General features: G+C 49.5%; 1 protein-coding gene across 1 annotated transcript in view; it reads right to left on the bottom strand.

The window, feature by feature from the left end:
- Window positions 1-775: 775 nt before the first annotated feature.
- Prune1 (prune exopolyphosphatase 1) overlaps window positions 776-13,835 on the bottom strand; it is a 22,438-nt gene continuing 9,378 nt past the window's right edge. Inside the window, exons 4-9 of the mRNA XM_019206384.2 lie at window positions 13,555-13,757; window positions 10,626-10,810; window positions 9,611-9,769; window positions 8,525-8,619; window positions 5,764-5,922; window positions 776-2,855 (exon numbers count right to left, since the gene is read on the bottom strand). Of these exons, the coding sequence (XP_019061929.1) occupies window positions 2,433-2,855; window positions 5,764-5,922; window positions 8,525-8,619; window positions 9,611-9,769; window positions 10,626-10,810; window positions 13,555-13,757 (1,224 nt within the window). The 3' untranslated portion in view covers window positions 776-2,432. The remainder of the gene's footprint in view (window positions 2,856-5,763; window positions 5,923-8,524; window positions 8,620-9,610; window positions 9,770-10,625; window positions 10,811-13,554; window positions 13,758-13,835) is intronic.

The following is a 13,835-nucleotide window of genomic DNA, read 5'->3' as shown; positions in this document are numbered from 1 at the left end:
ACTTTTTTTTTTTTTAAAAAAAAAAAAAAAAAAAAAAAAAAAAAAAGGTTCAAGTCCACCTGGGCAATTTACTAAAACCTTGTATCAAGATTATAAAAAAAAAAATAAAATAGCCGGGCACGGTGGAACATGTCTGTAATCCCAGCACTCAGGAGGCTGAAGCAGGAGGATCGCTATGAGTTCGAGACCAGCCTGGGCTACATACTGAGTTCCAGGTCAGACTCAACTACATAGTGAAACCCTGTCTCAAAAAACAAAACAAAACAAAAATTTGCTGGGTATGGTGGCGCACACCTGTAATCTTAGCACTCAGGAGACTGAGGCAGGAGGATCACCTCAAGTTAAGAGTCCAGCCTGGGCTACATAATTAGTTCAAGGCCAACCTGAATTGCCTATGCAGACCCTATCCTTCCACTCTCCCCCAAAAACAAAAGCAAAAAAAGGAGTGGGGCTGCAGCTCCGTGTGAAGGCGTTAGGTTCATTCCTCAGTAATGCTGGATAGACCATAACTGGGGCGGTGGTGCACAGGGGCACACTGAGAGGCTGAGGCAGGAGGGCAGCAAGCTCAAGCTGAAGCTCAGCCCGGGCAGCTTGTTGACTCGGTGAGGCTGTATCAAAATGAAAAATAAAAGAGTTGATATCTGGGCATGGTGGCTCACACCTGTAATCCCAGCACTTGGGAGGCTGAGGCAGGAGGATCACTGAGTTCGAGACCAGCCTGGGCTACACTACATAGTGAGTTCCAGGTCAGTCTCAACTACACAGTGAGACCCTGTCTCAAAAAAAATACGGGGCGTGGGTGTGTGTGATAAAACTCACTGCAAAGGCCCTGGCTTCACCACCTCACTCCACCCCCACTTCCAAGAGAGGGGGGGTTTGTTAGAGTTGACAGAGGCCAGTACAAAGATGGGAGGTAAACCTGTGGGAGGCAGAAACACTTACCCAAGGTAAAGGACTATGACAGTTGTAAAAGGTGACAATAAGACTCCAAACAGGAAAAAGTATTTAATACTTTAACAAAATGTGAAATAAAGTACCCAAGTTACAAAACGTAAATTGCTTTGGTTCAGTGATCACAGCAATATTTTTACCGTTCAAATGGCTACAGACACCATACTGCCCCCTTCACCCCAGAAGATGCCACCCCGAAACCATCGCATATGACATTCAGTGAAATTGTTGGCAAACAGTAAGGGGCAGGAAGGAGAACAAGCTGGTCTGGAGGAGGAAGGGTACTACACATGCAGAACAGGTCAGGGCGCCCTCCGCCGGGCCGCTGTGGTATGAACCACAGCCCTCTACATGCTACACAAGACTGACGCCCTCAGCACAACCACGTGGACAACGACAACCCAGCGAGCCCAGCATTCCTGGGAAAACAAAAGAAAAAGGCAGAGCCACGGAAGAGAGGAAAAGACACAGCCAGAGGCACGTCACAGCCTACCAGGGAACATCTAGTCCAAACCCTGTTCCACAGATGGAGACGAGACCTAGAGACACCAGAAGACACACAGGTTGTGGCCGTCGGTACAAGAACTTCGTTTCCTTTTAACATGACAGAATGGAAAGAAATGGACGAGGAATTCATTGACCTACCAGGCCAGGGACAGACTCGGGATTCCCGCTCCTGTGAGGAAAAGTGCCTATGGGGTCGGAAGCCCTTCCTCGACTCTCAAGAACCAGGGGTCTTCAGGGTCCCTGTGACTCTGGGATAGAGGAACCCAAGCAGACAGAAAGCTAGGCCACCCAATAGGGACACAAGGTCACGGCCTTTGATCTGCTCCCAAACCAGACCGGAAATAGCCACGGTAAGCTCAGGATAAAAATTCAACCACCACTCTGGCAAATGCCAGGGGACAGGAAGACAAGTTGGAAACCCAGAAATCTGCTGAAGGCTGAAAACTGGAGCAAGAGTTTCTAAAGCACACCCGCTTTCTATCTAGTTCGAAGTAAGTATTCAATAAAAACTTACATAAGTACATGAAAAAATGAAGTCCAGGGCCAGGGATTTGGCTCAGTGGTTCTGCCACCTGCCTCGCATGCGCAAGGCCCAGAGTTCAATCCCCCGCACCGTTAAAAGAGGAGAAGTCCAAGAGAGCATCAGTGAATGTCTCGTTCCAGGTCCAGGTCTGGACCGAGGGCACTTCAGGGTTACATTTGCCTCCCCACTCTGCCGGGACAGTGGATGCGTTACATTACATTGTGCCCAGCAGATGAAACAGAGGGAAGTCAGTGCAGATTTAAATAATAAAGTTAAATAATGACAAGTCTGATTGGTAGAGACCAGAGGGAAAGGCAGAAAGCCTTTTCTACAAGCAGCGGCTTTCTTTTCCATCTTTTGCCTCCTAGTTTCACGAGGACAGTCCTGAACATCTCCAAACATGCACTGGAGGTGTCAGGCCACCTCCCCCACGCCCAGCCCCTCCCGAGAGTCACTTCTTTGACGCGGCAGCACTGGGAGCCTGGGACAGCGAGATCTGGGTGCACTTCTCGAAGACGGCCTCGGCGGAGAGCTTGGGCAGCCCCTGGTCCAGCGGACACTCATCCACCAAGCTGTTCATGGGTGTGGGGGGCAGCGGGGGGTCGTCTTCATCTTGGCTCAGTCCAGGAGTCAGGGCGCTCCCTGCCCTGTCCAACCCCTTGTCCACCTGCTCCGAGGATGTGGCTTCAGGCTGCCCTGCTGGGATCTTCATGGAGTCAGAATATGCTGACAGGGCTTCCTGGAGCAGAGGCAGAACTTTCTTCCGGGAAACCTGGGTGTTGCCCTGGAGATAGGCCTGCAGGTTGGGCTGCGTGCTTGGGAAAGGGGTCAGCTTCAGCGTCGGAGAGTGGGAGCGTTCCAGGGCTCCACAGAGCTACAGAGGCGACAAGGACAGGAAAGGACGTAGAACTCAATGCAGTGAAAAACTCAGGCTTCCAAGTGAGAAGTGTCAAGAGAGGAGGGAACTTTTTAATTAAGTCATTTAAACTTCAGTTTTAGTGTGTGCAACCAATAATACACATTATTACTAATACACACAGTATTTTAGAAACACAACACCCCGCCCCAATGCTGGAGCTGGGACCCAGGACTTCTGCACTGAGCTACATACCCAGCCCCTTTTTAAAAAAATTCTGAGACAGGATCTTGCTAAATTGCCTAGGCTGGGATCGAGCTTGCAATCTCCTGCCTCAGCCTCCCAGAGTGCTGGGATTATAGGCATGGGTCACCACACCTGGCAAGACACAGAACCGTTTAGATCTTATTTTTATTAATAAGGAAACGTAGGTTGGGATTGGGCTCAGGGGGTACAGCACTAGCCCAGCAGATAACAAGGCCCTGAGTCTAATCTCTTCTTGCACCACAAAAAAAGTACCAAGGATGTCTGGCTGGGCATGGGGTACTCATCTATAATCCCAGCTACTAAGGCAGGAGGATTGACCTGGGCAAGCTGAAGCCAGCCTGGGCAACCTAGCAAGACCTTATCTCAAAATTAAAAGGAGAAGGGGCCAGGGATGTATCTCAGCAGTGCTGTACAGCCTTGGGCTCAATCGTCAGTACTGCAAAAAAAAAAAAAAAAAAAAAAAAGGGAACCAAGGCTCAGAGAGAGGAAGCGCCTGGAGCAAAATCATGCGGACGATCAGAGTCTGAACCAGAACCCAGGAGCCCTGGGTTCTAACACTCTAGTCTAGCCTAAGAGTTTAGGTCAGGCACGTCCTGCAAGCTGGGCAAGGCGGCACAGGTCTGTAATCACTGCGAGCCTCACTGACTCAACAATGAGAGGCCCTATCTTCTTCCAGCAACATGCAAGGCTCCTGCGCTCAGAGGTGGGATGTGGGAGGTGACTGGGCCCGGTCAGAGCACCTGGGTCACCGGGTGGCGCTGTCTCCCTCCCCACGCCTCCCTTCTCTTCTGCTTCCGGCCATCATGAGGCCAGCAGGTGCCCGCTGTGTGCCCCTCCGCCATGCTGTTTCCACCCTGGATGGTAACCACGAGCCAAAAGGAACCCTTCCTCCTCTCAGCTGCGCGTGTTGGGCACTGTGTCCCAGGGAGAAGAAAGTGACTGCGACACCGCGCTGTTTCCAAGTGTATGGCTGTGGCTCAAGGGTGGGGCCGACACCTCTGGAGGCCAAGGGAAGGCTGAGGCAGAAAGAAGCAAGGAGGATGGGAGTCAGGCCGCTGACAAATATTACCTCATTTAACACTCAGACTACCTCCTGAGACGGGTTACTCTCACCCTCATTTATGGTAGGGAAGCCGAGGGTGAGGTAGTTGAGGTAACTTACGGTTTGTATGAAGGAAAACTGACCCTTGAACTCAGGTTTGTAACCAAAACCAGTGTTCTACATCAATATATATTAATGCTGTCCCTAACAAAGGAGGAAGCGGAGTGGTGGAGGCTCATTTTGAAGAGGATTCCTATCTCCCAGCACAGAGGCAGCCCAGGCCAGGGGCATCATCAGACATCACACAGCTTCAGGGCAGCAGAGAGGGGCAGATTCTGGAAGGTGGAAGAGCGCTACTTTATTTTTTGTGACACTGGGGACCGAACTCAGGAAGCACTGAGCTGCATCTCCAGCCCCTTTTTATTATTTATTTTTGGTACCGGGGATCGAACTCAGCTCCTTGTGCTTGCGAGGCAGGCGGCAGAACCACTGAGCTCAATCCCCAGCCCCGGCTCTTCTATTTTGAAACACCCTCCTAAGTTGCTGAGTTGCCCAGGCCAGCCTCAAGCTTGTATTCTCTAGCCTCAGCCTCTCAAGTAGCTGTGATTGCAGGTGTGTACCTCCATACCCAGTAGAAAAGCACTCACCGCCCCCGGCCAGGGACTGAACTCAGGACCTTGCACTTGCAAGGCAGGCATGGGAGTACTGAGCCAAATCCCCAGCCTAGAAGAGCTATTTTTAGAGCCAAAGTACCCTCTCCTTCACGACAGGACCAGTCGGAGCCACTATGCTGGGTGATTACTCTCGAGGGTACTGCGTTAGTGACCTCATGGGACCAAGCACCACTGTGCCATTTTACAGACTCAGGAGTCAGTGGACGCCTTAGCTCAAAGGCACCCCAGTGGCAAACTGGGGACAGAAAGCGTCTGTCAGGTTTTAGAAAATTAGCTCTTTCCACAATGCCAGACTCACACTGAATGAAATCACATTTGCTTGCTGGGGGAGAAAGCAAAGTCGAAGAAATGGGAGCGGCGACCTACCTCTCACAGGCGCAAGGGCTGTCTGCTGTGCTGGTCTCCAGCAGTCCTCACAGTCTAAGCAACCCAGGCTCCCTGAACTGCCTCAAGTCCACTTTTAAACTCTTCTCTTGCTAATCATTGACCAACAGAGGAACAGAAAATCGCCAAATGGAAAAACAGGAAAGGAATAAACATGGCCCTCCACCACTGCTGCACACGGTTCACGCTCTAACGATTAATGTCTGCCTGGTTATAAAAGAAAGAAGTGCTGGAGACAGAAGCCGGGCCTCCTGCTCCGCCGCGGCGCCACGCGGCCCACCCCGTTTCTGATTGTCTAGGCCGCGAGCGGAAGCCAAGGAACAGATTTGCAGCGGAGAGGAGTTAATGATTAAGCCAAGAATCCAAGCTGATTCCAGATTCACAGCCCTTCCTAGTTCTGTGGCGACCCGTGCTCCACACTGGCGTGATGGTGATGCACACTCACACACGTGGAGAAGGGGCAAGGGGGCAGCGGGCTTCCCGGCACAGGTCAAGAGCTCCTGCGTGGAGCTGAGGACAGACGAGCTCGGAGCCCAGCAGGGACGGGGATGACACTCACCGCCATTCGAAGTGCCACGTGGGGACAGAACACAGCCAGCTGCCGCACCGGCTCGTCATGGGCGTCGAAGAAGATGGTCATGGCGACCAGGGCGTCACAGCTGTGAGCCTGGCAGAAAGCGCTGAGGTCTGGGAGGAGGCCCGGCCTCTGCAGGAAGGCCTGGGAGGGAGGAGGAGAAGGGTGAGAGCCATGCCGGACCCGGTCTGTCTCCGATGACAACAGAGAAGCCTTATTCTCCGCCAGAAGGTGCCTAGGATTCACCGTGCTGTACCCAGGCCAGGAGGCCACCAGATGGAACACGGAGAATGAGGGTTTTGGATTAAGACAGAACTGACTGAAAAACCAGGTCCATTAGTCAGGTGGTCAAGGAGTTACAGTCACTTCCTGGACCTAAGTTTTGACATCTGTAAAATAAGGAGACCAACAATTACCAAAAGTAATTGTTTTACGAACGAAAATATGGGGCTAGGATTTGGCTCAGGGGCTCCACTGCCTGCCTTGCAAGCACAGGGCTGGAGTTCAATCCCCGGTACCACACACACACACACACACGGCCAGGGATTTAGCTCAGTGGTGCTGGTGCCTGCCTCATAAGTACCAGGTCCTGAGTTCGATCCCTGATACCAAAAAAAAAGAATGAAAATATGAGGAGCTGGGGGTGCCATTCAATGGTGGATAATATGATTAGCATGTTCAATCCCAGCACCAAAACAAGAACAAACAAACCAAACAGAAAAAGAAAACAGGGTAACGCAACCTGGCATGTCAAAGGCTTTTCTGCTTTTGCGATCGAATAAGCAAGAGTTTTGCTTTGTGAGCATTTTTACTATAAAGCAGAACAGGGCCCACAAATACGAGCAGATCTGTGCCAAGCACGGTTTTGCACACCCGTGATCCTAGCACTCTGGAAGCTGAGGCAGGAGGATTCCAAGTTCAAGCACAGTCTGGGAAACCCTATCTCAAAATAAAAAGTAAAAAGAGCCCTAGATTCACTCCCTAGCACCATTAAAAGAACCAGAGTGCAGACGTGTGGTACTACACCCTTGACTGGCTCCACTTCGCCAATGTATAGCTCCTCTCCCAAATCTCATGCAGGATTTCTCCCGGTGAGTAATACCATCACCTATTTCCAATCAGGGCTTTTCTCTATCCTTAGTCTTTTAACGTGTTAATTTGCACTGTAGTAACGTACTTAGTAAGCCTTTATTCTTTTTTTGGTACTAGGGATCGAACTCGGGTCCTTGCACTTACGAGGCAGGCAGTGGAACCACTGAGCCAAATCCCCAGCCCAGCCTTTTGTCATTCTTACGTTTGCTTCCCAAACTATATTTTACACCACAACAGAAAAGGCCATGCTATTTTTTCTTAATTACTTAAGTGTTTTTTACATAGTACAAAGCAGAAAGCAGAACATGAGAGTATGTGCTCCCATCAGGTTCCTGTGTGGTACCATGTGCCTGTAATCTGAGTACATGGAAGGCTGAGGCAGGAGGATCACTGTGAGTTCATGTCCAGTGGATTATATAGTAAGACCTTGTCTCAAAAAAAAAAAAAAAAAGACTCAGATACGAAGATGAAATCATTGCCAGGTACAATGGCAAATGCCCGTAATCCCAGCTACTTGGGAGGCTGAGAGAGGAGGATCACAAGTTTGAGGCTAACTGGAGCAACTTAGCAAGACCCTCTATCAAAATAAAATCATTTTGGGCCAGGGATTTAGCTCAGTGGTGCCACGGCCTGTCTCACAAGCACAAGGTCCTGAGTTCGATCCCCGGTACCAAAAAAGTAAATAAAAATAAAATAAAATAATTTTTTAAAAGGGCTGGGGATGTAGCTCCGTGGTACAGTGACTGCCTGGTATGTAGGAGCCCTCTAGGTGCAATCTCCAGTACCGAAGAACAACAAAAAACCTACGAGTATTCATTTACCCACTCAGCAAACATCGCTGAGGACAGCACTACGGTACCAGAGAAAGGACCCTGCTCTCCACAGCTGATAAATTAGCAGAGGAATACAGACAACAAGGAACTATGAAACAGGATCATTTCAGCATGTTAGGTGCTACAAAGAAAACAAGACAAATTAACAGCTAGAGATTTCTGTTGTTGTTTTTGTTTGAGATGGAGTCTTACTATGCGGTCTACACTTGACCTCAAATTCCTGGGCTCCAGTGATATTCCTGCCTCAGCCTCCCAGTGGTTGGGAATACAGGTGACTGTCACTATACCCTGCTTGGGATTTTTTATGTCACTTATATTTTGTTTTTTTTGGTACCAGGACTCAAACTTGGCACCTTATGCCTGTGAGGCAGGCAGCGGAACCACTGAGCTAAATCCAGAGCCTTGCTAGAGATTTTTTGAACATAGGAGATATAATTTCAGTTACAGCAGTCAGGAAAAAAACCTCTGAAAACAGGACATATCTGAGCTGAGGACTGAATGATAAGAAGGAAACAGTTCTGCAGAGAGAAGACACTCAAAGGCCAAGTGGGGGATGCGTTTAACTGCGAGAAAAGAGAAAACCGGTGTTGCTGCAGGCCTGGCAGAAAGACAAGGGTGAGATCCAGCAGGGCCTGGACACCTCAGGAAGGGCTTCAGATTTTATGAAAAGCACAATGAAAAGGCAGGAAAGGGAGGTACGATTTGCCATGATCTGGTTACATCTGCGTGCTGTGGGGTGCACAGCTCGTGGAGATTCAGTGGGAGGTAACTGGCTGTGGGGGTCAGGGAGCCGGAAAGCAGGGCCGTCCCGCCGCTCTTACCTCCAGACCCACGTACATGGCACTGACGGCCACCTTGGCGCCGTGTCTGCAGATGACCTTCTGGTCCTTTCTCAGCATCTGCTCGGTGGTCAGTCCTGGCAATCACACACAAGACTGGGGTCAAGTGGGGGTGGGACCGAGGGCCCCGTCACCAGACGGGTGAGGACAAGGACAAGGGCAGCATGGCCTCTCCGCGGGCGATGAACACGGGAGATACTGGTCAGTCACCTGATGGGGTTAGGTCACCTCAGAGCAGGGACTGGAGAAAATCAAGCGGCACAGCTTCCCCTTCATTCCTCCGGCCTTTATTTGTGGGCTGGAAACCGAACCCCGGAGCACGTCGCCAAGCACTTTACCACTGAGCTCTACCTTCGGCACTAATTTTTCCCCTTTCTGTATGTTTGTGCCTTCGAAAAGTTCCTGTAGTACTTTGCTTTTTTGTCTCCTCTATTTTTTTCCCTTCATTTTTTTTATGTCAGCAGGCAGAAGCTGGGCAGATTATGGAAGCTTGTTGTTCTCTTCCTTTGCCCTTTATGTAGTCGCTCTAAATTTTTTCTGCCTCTCTATTACACAGCTCTTGCTCTAACAATAAGCATCTTTTATTGAAAAAAATGTTTTTCAGTACTGGATATTGTGCTCTTGTCACTGGATTAGACCTTTTCTTTCCCCTTTGGGGCAGTACTGGGGCTTGAACCCACGGCCCTCACACTGAGTTACAGCCCCAGCCCTAGTTTTTTTTTTTTTTTTTTTGAGACGGTCTCACTATGTAGTTGAAACTGACCTGGAACTCACTATGTAGCCCACGCTGGTCTTGAACTCACAGCGATCATCCTGCCTCAGCCTCCTGAGTGCTGGGATTACAGGCATGTGCCACCACACCCAGCCTCAGCCCTAGTTTAGACAATTTTTTTTACTTTGAAACAAGGTCTCACTGAATCACTAAATTGCCCAGGCTGGGCTTGAACTTGTGATCTTCCTGCCCCAGGCTCCTGATGCTAGGATTGCAGGTGAGTGCCATCTTGCTTGGATCTACAACTGTCTTGATGGTATTCCCGAGTACAGGGGACAAAGCTTGCCAATGCTTACCTGATACATCAAACTTTGCCTTTTGTAGGCAACTGAAGATCTCATTTCTTTGGGGCAGATCTGGGAAGAGGGCCTCTAGCTTCTCCACGTACTTCCTGTCCTTCGGGGTTGCCTTTCCGATTTTAAGGTCCATATTGACACAGTCCAGGATGATGGTTCCTGTGGAGAAGGGAGACAGCAAGACTCAAATCCAGTGCCCATCCATTCATGACTCTAGAATAACAGAACCTTCAAACCAAATGCAAAGAATCAACTTGCAGGGCAAAAAACAATGGAAAAAAATGAGAAATGCACTGTGTCCTGAGTAAAGCAGACCCCCTAAATCCTAAACACGCACAGGACATGCAGAAAAGACAGAAAGACAGCCTGAGTATCTCAGTCCCTAGAGATTCTGAAACTGAGCTGCAGAGGGGAACTCTTGAATAGGCCAAATTCCAGCAAAGACTCTTGAAATTGGAAGAGCAAGTTCAGTCCAACCACCCCTTTTTTATAAATGGAGAAAATGAAAACAAGAAGGCTGTGAGGTTTGTTCATTTGCTCAAGGACACCAAATAGTTTCCAGGGAAGCTGGTCCCAGAGCACTTTCCTGCCCTTGGGCCAGCACTTCTTCCGCCAGAAAAGGCTGCCAACAGGAAGTGCCAAGGTCTGCCGCCTGTACGTCTTGTCCATTTTCTCCAGCATAACATCCCACAGGTCTTTAAACAAGTGCCTAATTGGCCCCCAAAGAATCTCATCCTTTGGTACGAGCTGGATGATTTTTGTTTTGTTTTTGTTGAAACAGCGTCTCACTACGTAGTTGAGACTGTCCTGGAGCTCACTATGCAGCCCAGGCTGGTCTTAAACTCACAGCGATCCTCCGGCCTCAGCCTCCCGAGTGCTGGGATGACAGGCGTGCGCCCCCACACTCGGCTTGAGCTGGATGATTTTTAAAGTGCATGGGTTAGGCTGGAAGAGTGTGGACTTCTCCACTTTCCCTAGAGGAACTAGTCCGGTCCAACCTCAAGGTTGCCCTCACCATGCAGAAGGGCTGCTGTCTCTCTGTCCAAGATCTCTGGCGCCCCCTGCAGGATTCTCTCGGTCACCAGAGTGGCGCAGGACCCCACCAGCTCGACTGACACGTGGCAGGGAGGACAGTGCTTCTGCTCAATGGGCCGGTGGTCCATCACCTCTGCTACCGCCTCCTCCAGAGCTGCGTCATTTCTATAGAAGGGGAGGTACGGGAAAAGAGAAACACAGGGGTACTCTGGCCGCATCTAACCCATCTCCATCTCCCCGCCCTCAATTAAAGGACATACAGACAGATTAGGCAAACACATAGACTTTTGGTTATTTCTGTCTCTCCTTTAATCCTCTCAGTTCTTTCTTCAGCCGAGTGTGTGTGTGGGGGTACCGGGGACTGAACCAAGGGTGCACTGAGCTATAGCTAAAAACAGCTGGGGATATTCCTTAGCTGAGTACTGTACTTCCCAGCATGTACTTGCCCATGCCCTGAAGCCCTGGGTTTCATGTCTAATACAAAAAAGAAAAGAGGATTAGCAGGAGCCAGACAGACTTAGACAAGTCTCATCTTCATGTTGCTTTTTTGGCAGGGTTTTCCCTAGTCCTAAATTAGGGGTGGAATTATTAATAGTTATGCACATTTGTTAAACAGATATGAATGAGCCAGGCATTGTGGTACATTCCCTAGACACGAATGAGGTATTTATAGACTCCAGTATAACACATTCCAAAATCACTAAGAGTCTATGTAGGAAATACCTTTGCTAGCCTTTTAAAAAATACCCAGGTATTGGCTGGTATGGTAGCACACCCCATAATCCCAGCACTTGAGAGGCTGAGGCAGGAGGATCGCCACAAGTTCCAAGCCAGCCTGGGCTACACAGTGAATTCGAGGCCTGGGATACACAGCCAAACCCTATCTCAGAAAACCAAAAAGAATGGACTGGGGATTTAGCTCAGCGGTTCTGCTGCCTGCCTTGCAAGCGAGTTCAATCCCCAGTACCAAAAACAAAACAAAACAAAAAAAAAACACCCAAAAAGAAGAAAACAAAACAAAAAACCCTAAACAAATAAAATGAAGCTGGGCAGGAGAATTGCTGAAAGTTTGACACCAGCCTGGGCTATATAGTGAGTTCAACGCTAGCCTAAACTACATAGTAAGACCCTATTATAAATTAAATTAAGGGGGCTGAGGATTTGGCTCAGTGGTGCCTCCACCTGCCATGCAAGTTCAAGGGCCTGAGTTCAATTCCCTGGTACAAAAAAAAAATTAATTAAATTGAAAATAGAGTTGGTGGCGCACACCTGTAACCCCAGCACTCGGGAGGCTGAGGCACAAGGATCACTGTGAGTTTGAGCCCAGCTTGAGCTACATAGTGAGTTCCAGATCAGTCTCAACTACATAGTGAGACCCTGTCTCAAAAAACAAACAAAACAAAAAAATCTTAATGATAAAGTATATCAAAGGCAGATTTAAATGGTTTTTTTTTTTTAAGTTTTTTGAGATAGGCTCCTACTATGTAGCTCAGGCCAGCCTTGAATTCTGTGATCCTACTGCCTCAGCCTCTTTTTGTTAAGACGCATTTATTCAGTGTTATGATCAGACTATTACATTTAGCAATCAACAGCACAGGAGCCAAAAAAAAAAGGTCTGTATTAAAACCCTTTGTTGGAATGCTTTCCACTTTCCACAGAATGGAAACCGAAATAACCTGTTACATAATTAGCCACAATGCTCGAGTTTTTTGGCCCATACACAAGTACTGTCCTAAACCACTTCTCCCACAGGGCCTGGCTGAGTTCGCAAATCTGTCTTAACCTGCAGCTTCCCTGTCACTTCTCTGCTAAGCTTTGTTTCCCGGCAGCACTAAAACCTCTGCCACCGCCACAGCTACTGCTGCTGCTGATGGAACCACCACAGCCACCTTGATTTCGTGTTTGGGCAAAGTAGTGGCCTCCACCAGCACAGGGCCCAGAGCTTCTGCCGCCAAAGTTTCCTGCCTTCATGGGTCCGAAACGTGAAGACTGACAGTTGTAACTGCCAGAATCATCGGATCCTCCGCCAGCTCCCAAACTGCTTCCATCGTTTCCAAATCCACCGCAGCCATCCCCGCCACCAGGACCTCCCGAACCACTCTGACCTCTGGCTGGAGGAAGCCTCGCCATCTCCCGTTTCCGCAGGCAGCTGTGGCCGTTCACAGCATGGGATTTCTGAATGGCGATCTTACCAGAATCAAGGTCATCACAGGCTGCAAAAGCAAAGCCCCTCCTCTTCCCAGTGACTTCAGTCACTTCAGCTTTCCGTACTGTTCAGAATCATCTCATAGGTGATGTTCTTCAGTATCTTCTTTATTTATTTTTTTGCGGTACTGGGGATTGAACTTGGGACCTTGCACTTGAGAGGCAGGCGTGGCACCACTAAGCTACATCCCCAGCCCTTTTAGGATGTTCTTTAAGCCACCAGTGAAGATCTTCCTCACAGTTAAGTGGGTACCTGGTCTCTGACTTGAGACAGCTCTGTGGTCCCACACCTCTTCACCCACCTCGGGTGGCCGTGCGTTCGTGGCTGCACCCACCTCTCCCACAGTGGTATAAGTGAAAACCCAGAGTCCCCGGAGTGCTTGGTGTTTGGACCCCTCACTGCCACACAGGCCGTGAACGTTGCCCATGCTCACAACGGCTTCTCAGACTCTCACTGGCTGTTCCGACGCAGCACTTCCCCAGCTGTTTGGGCTCCCAGGAGCCTCTCAGACGTGACGGCAGTCGGGAGAGAGACTGAGGGTGCTTCCTCGGCAGCGTCCAGGAGCAGAGGGGGTCTCAGCCTCTCGAGGTGATCCCGTGCTGGGTTACAGGTGTACCAGCACACCTGGCTCCTTCCGCTCTGCTTGTATTTCAGTCGTTTTGGTCTGGTGTGTGCATTATCAAGTGAAATTCTCTCTACTTACCTGGACAGGACGTGATGGTCAACAAGAATGAGGGTGAGCAGGCCAGCCTGGTGCAGTGCGTGCAGGTCAATCTCGTCGCGGAAAATCAACAGGGTCTCTGGAATATGAACCTTCTGAAGGAAGAAGACGTTGTCACCTCGCAGAGGTAGCTCGGAACGTTTTATATTTAAAACTGGTACAAAGACTTCCTGAGCTTCAGTTGTCTGCACAGGAGAGTGAAAAGAAGGCATCTCAAAGTTTTGGAAGACAGGAAACAGTCGCAAGACTGGGCTGGAGGGGTA

This window comes from Fukomys damarensis, unplaced genomic scaffold (genome assembly GCF_012274545.1).
Source record: "Fukomys damarensis isolate Sample0158 unplaced genomic scaffold, DMR_v1.0_HiC HiC_scaffold_33, whole genome shotgun sequence".
NCBI classification, from domain to species: Eukaryota; Metazoa; Chordata; class Mammalia; order Rodentia; family Bathyergidae; genus Fukomys; species Fukomys damarensis.
Note: the sequence above shows the minus strand (reverse complement) of the source record. Positions and strands in the feature narration are given on the sequence as shown.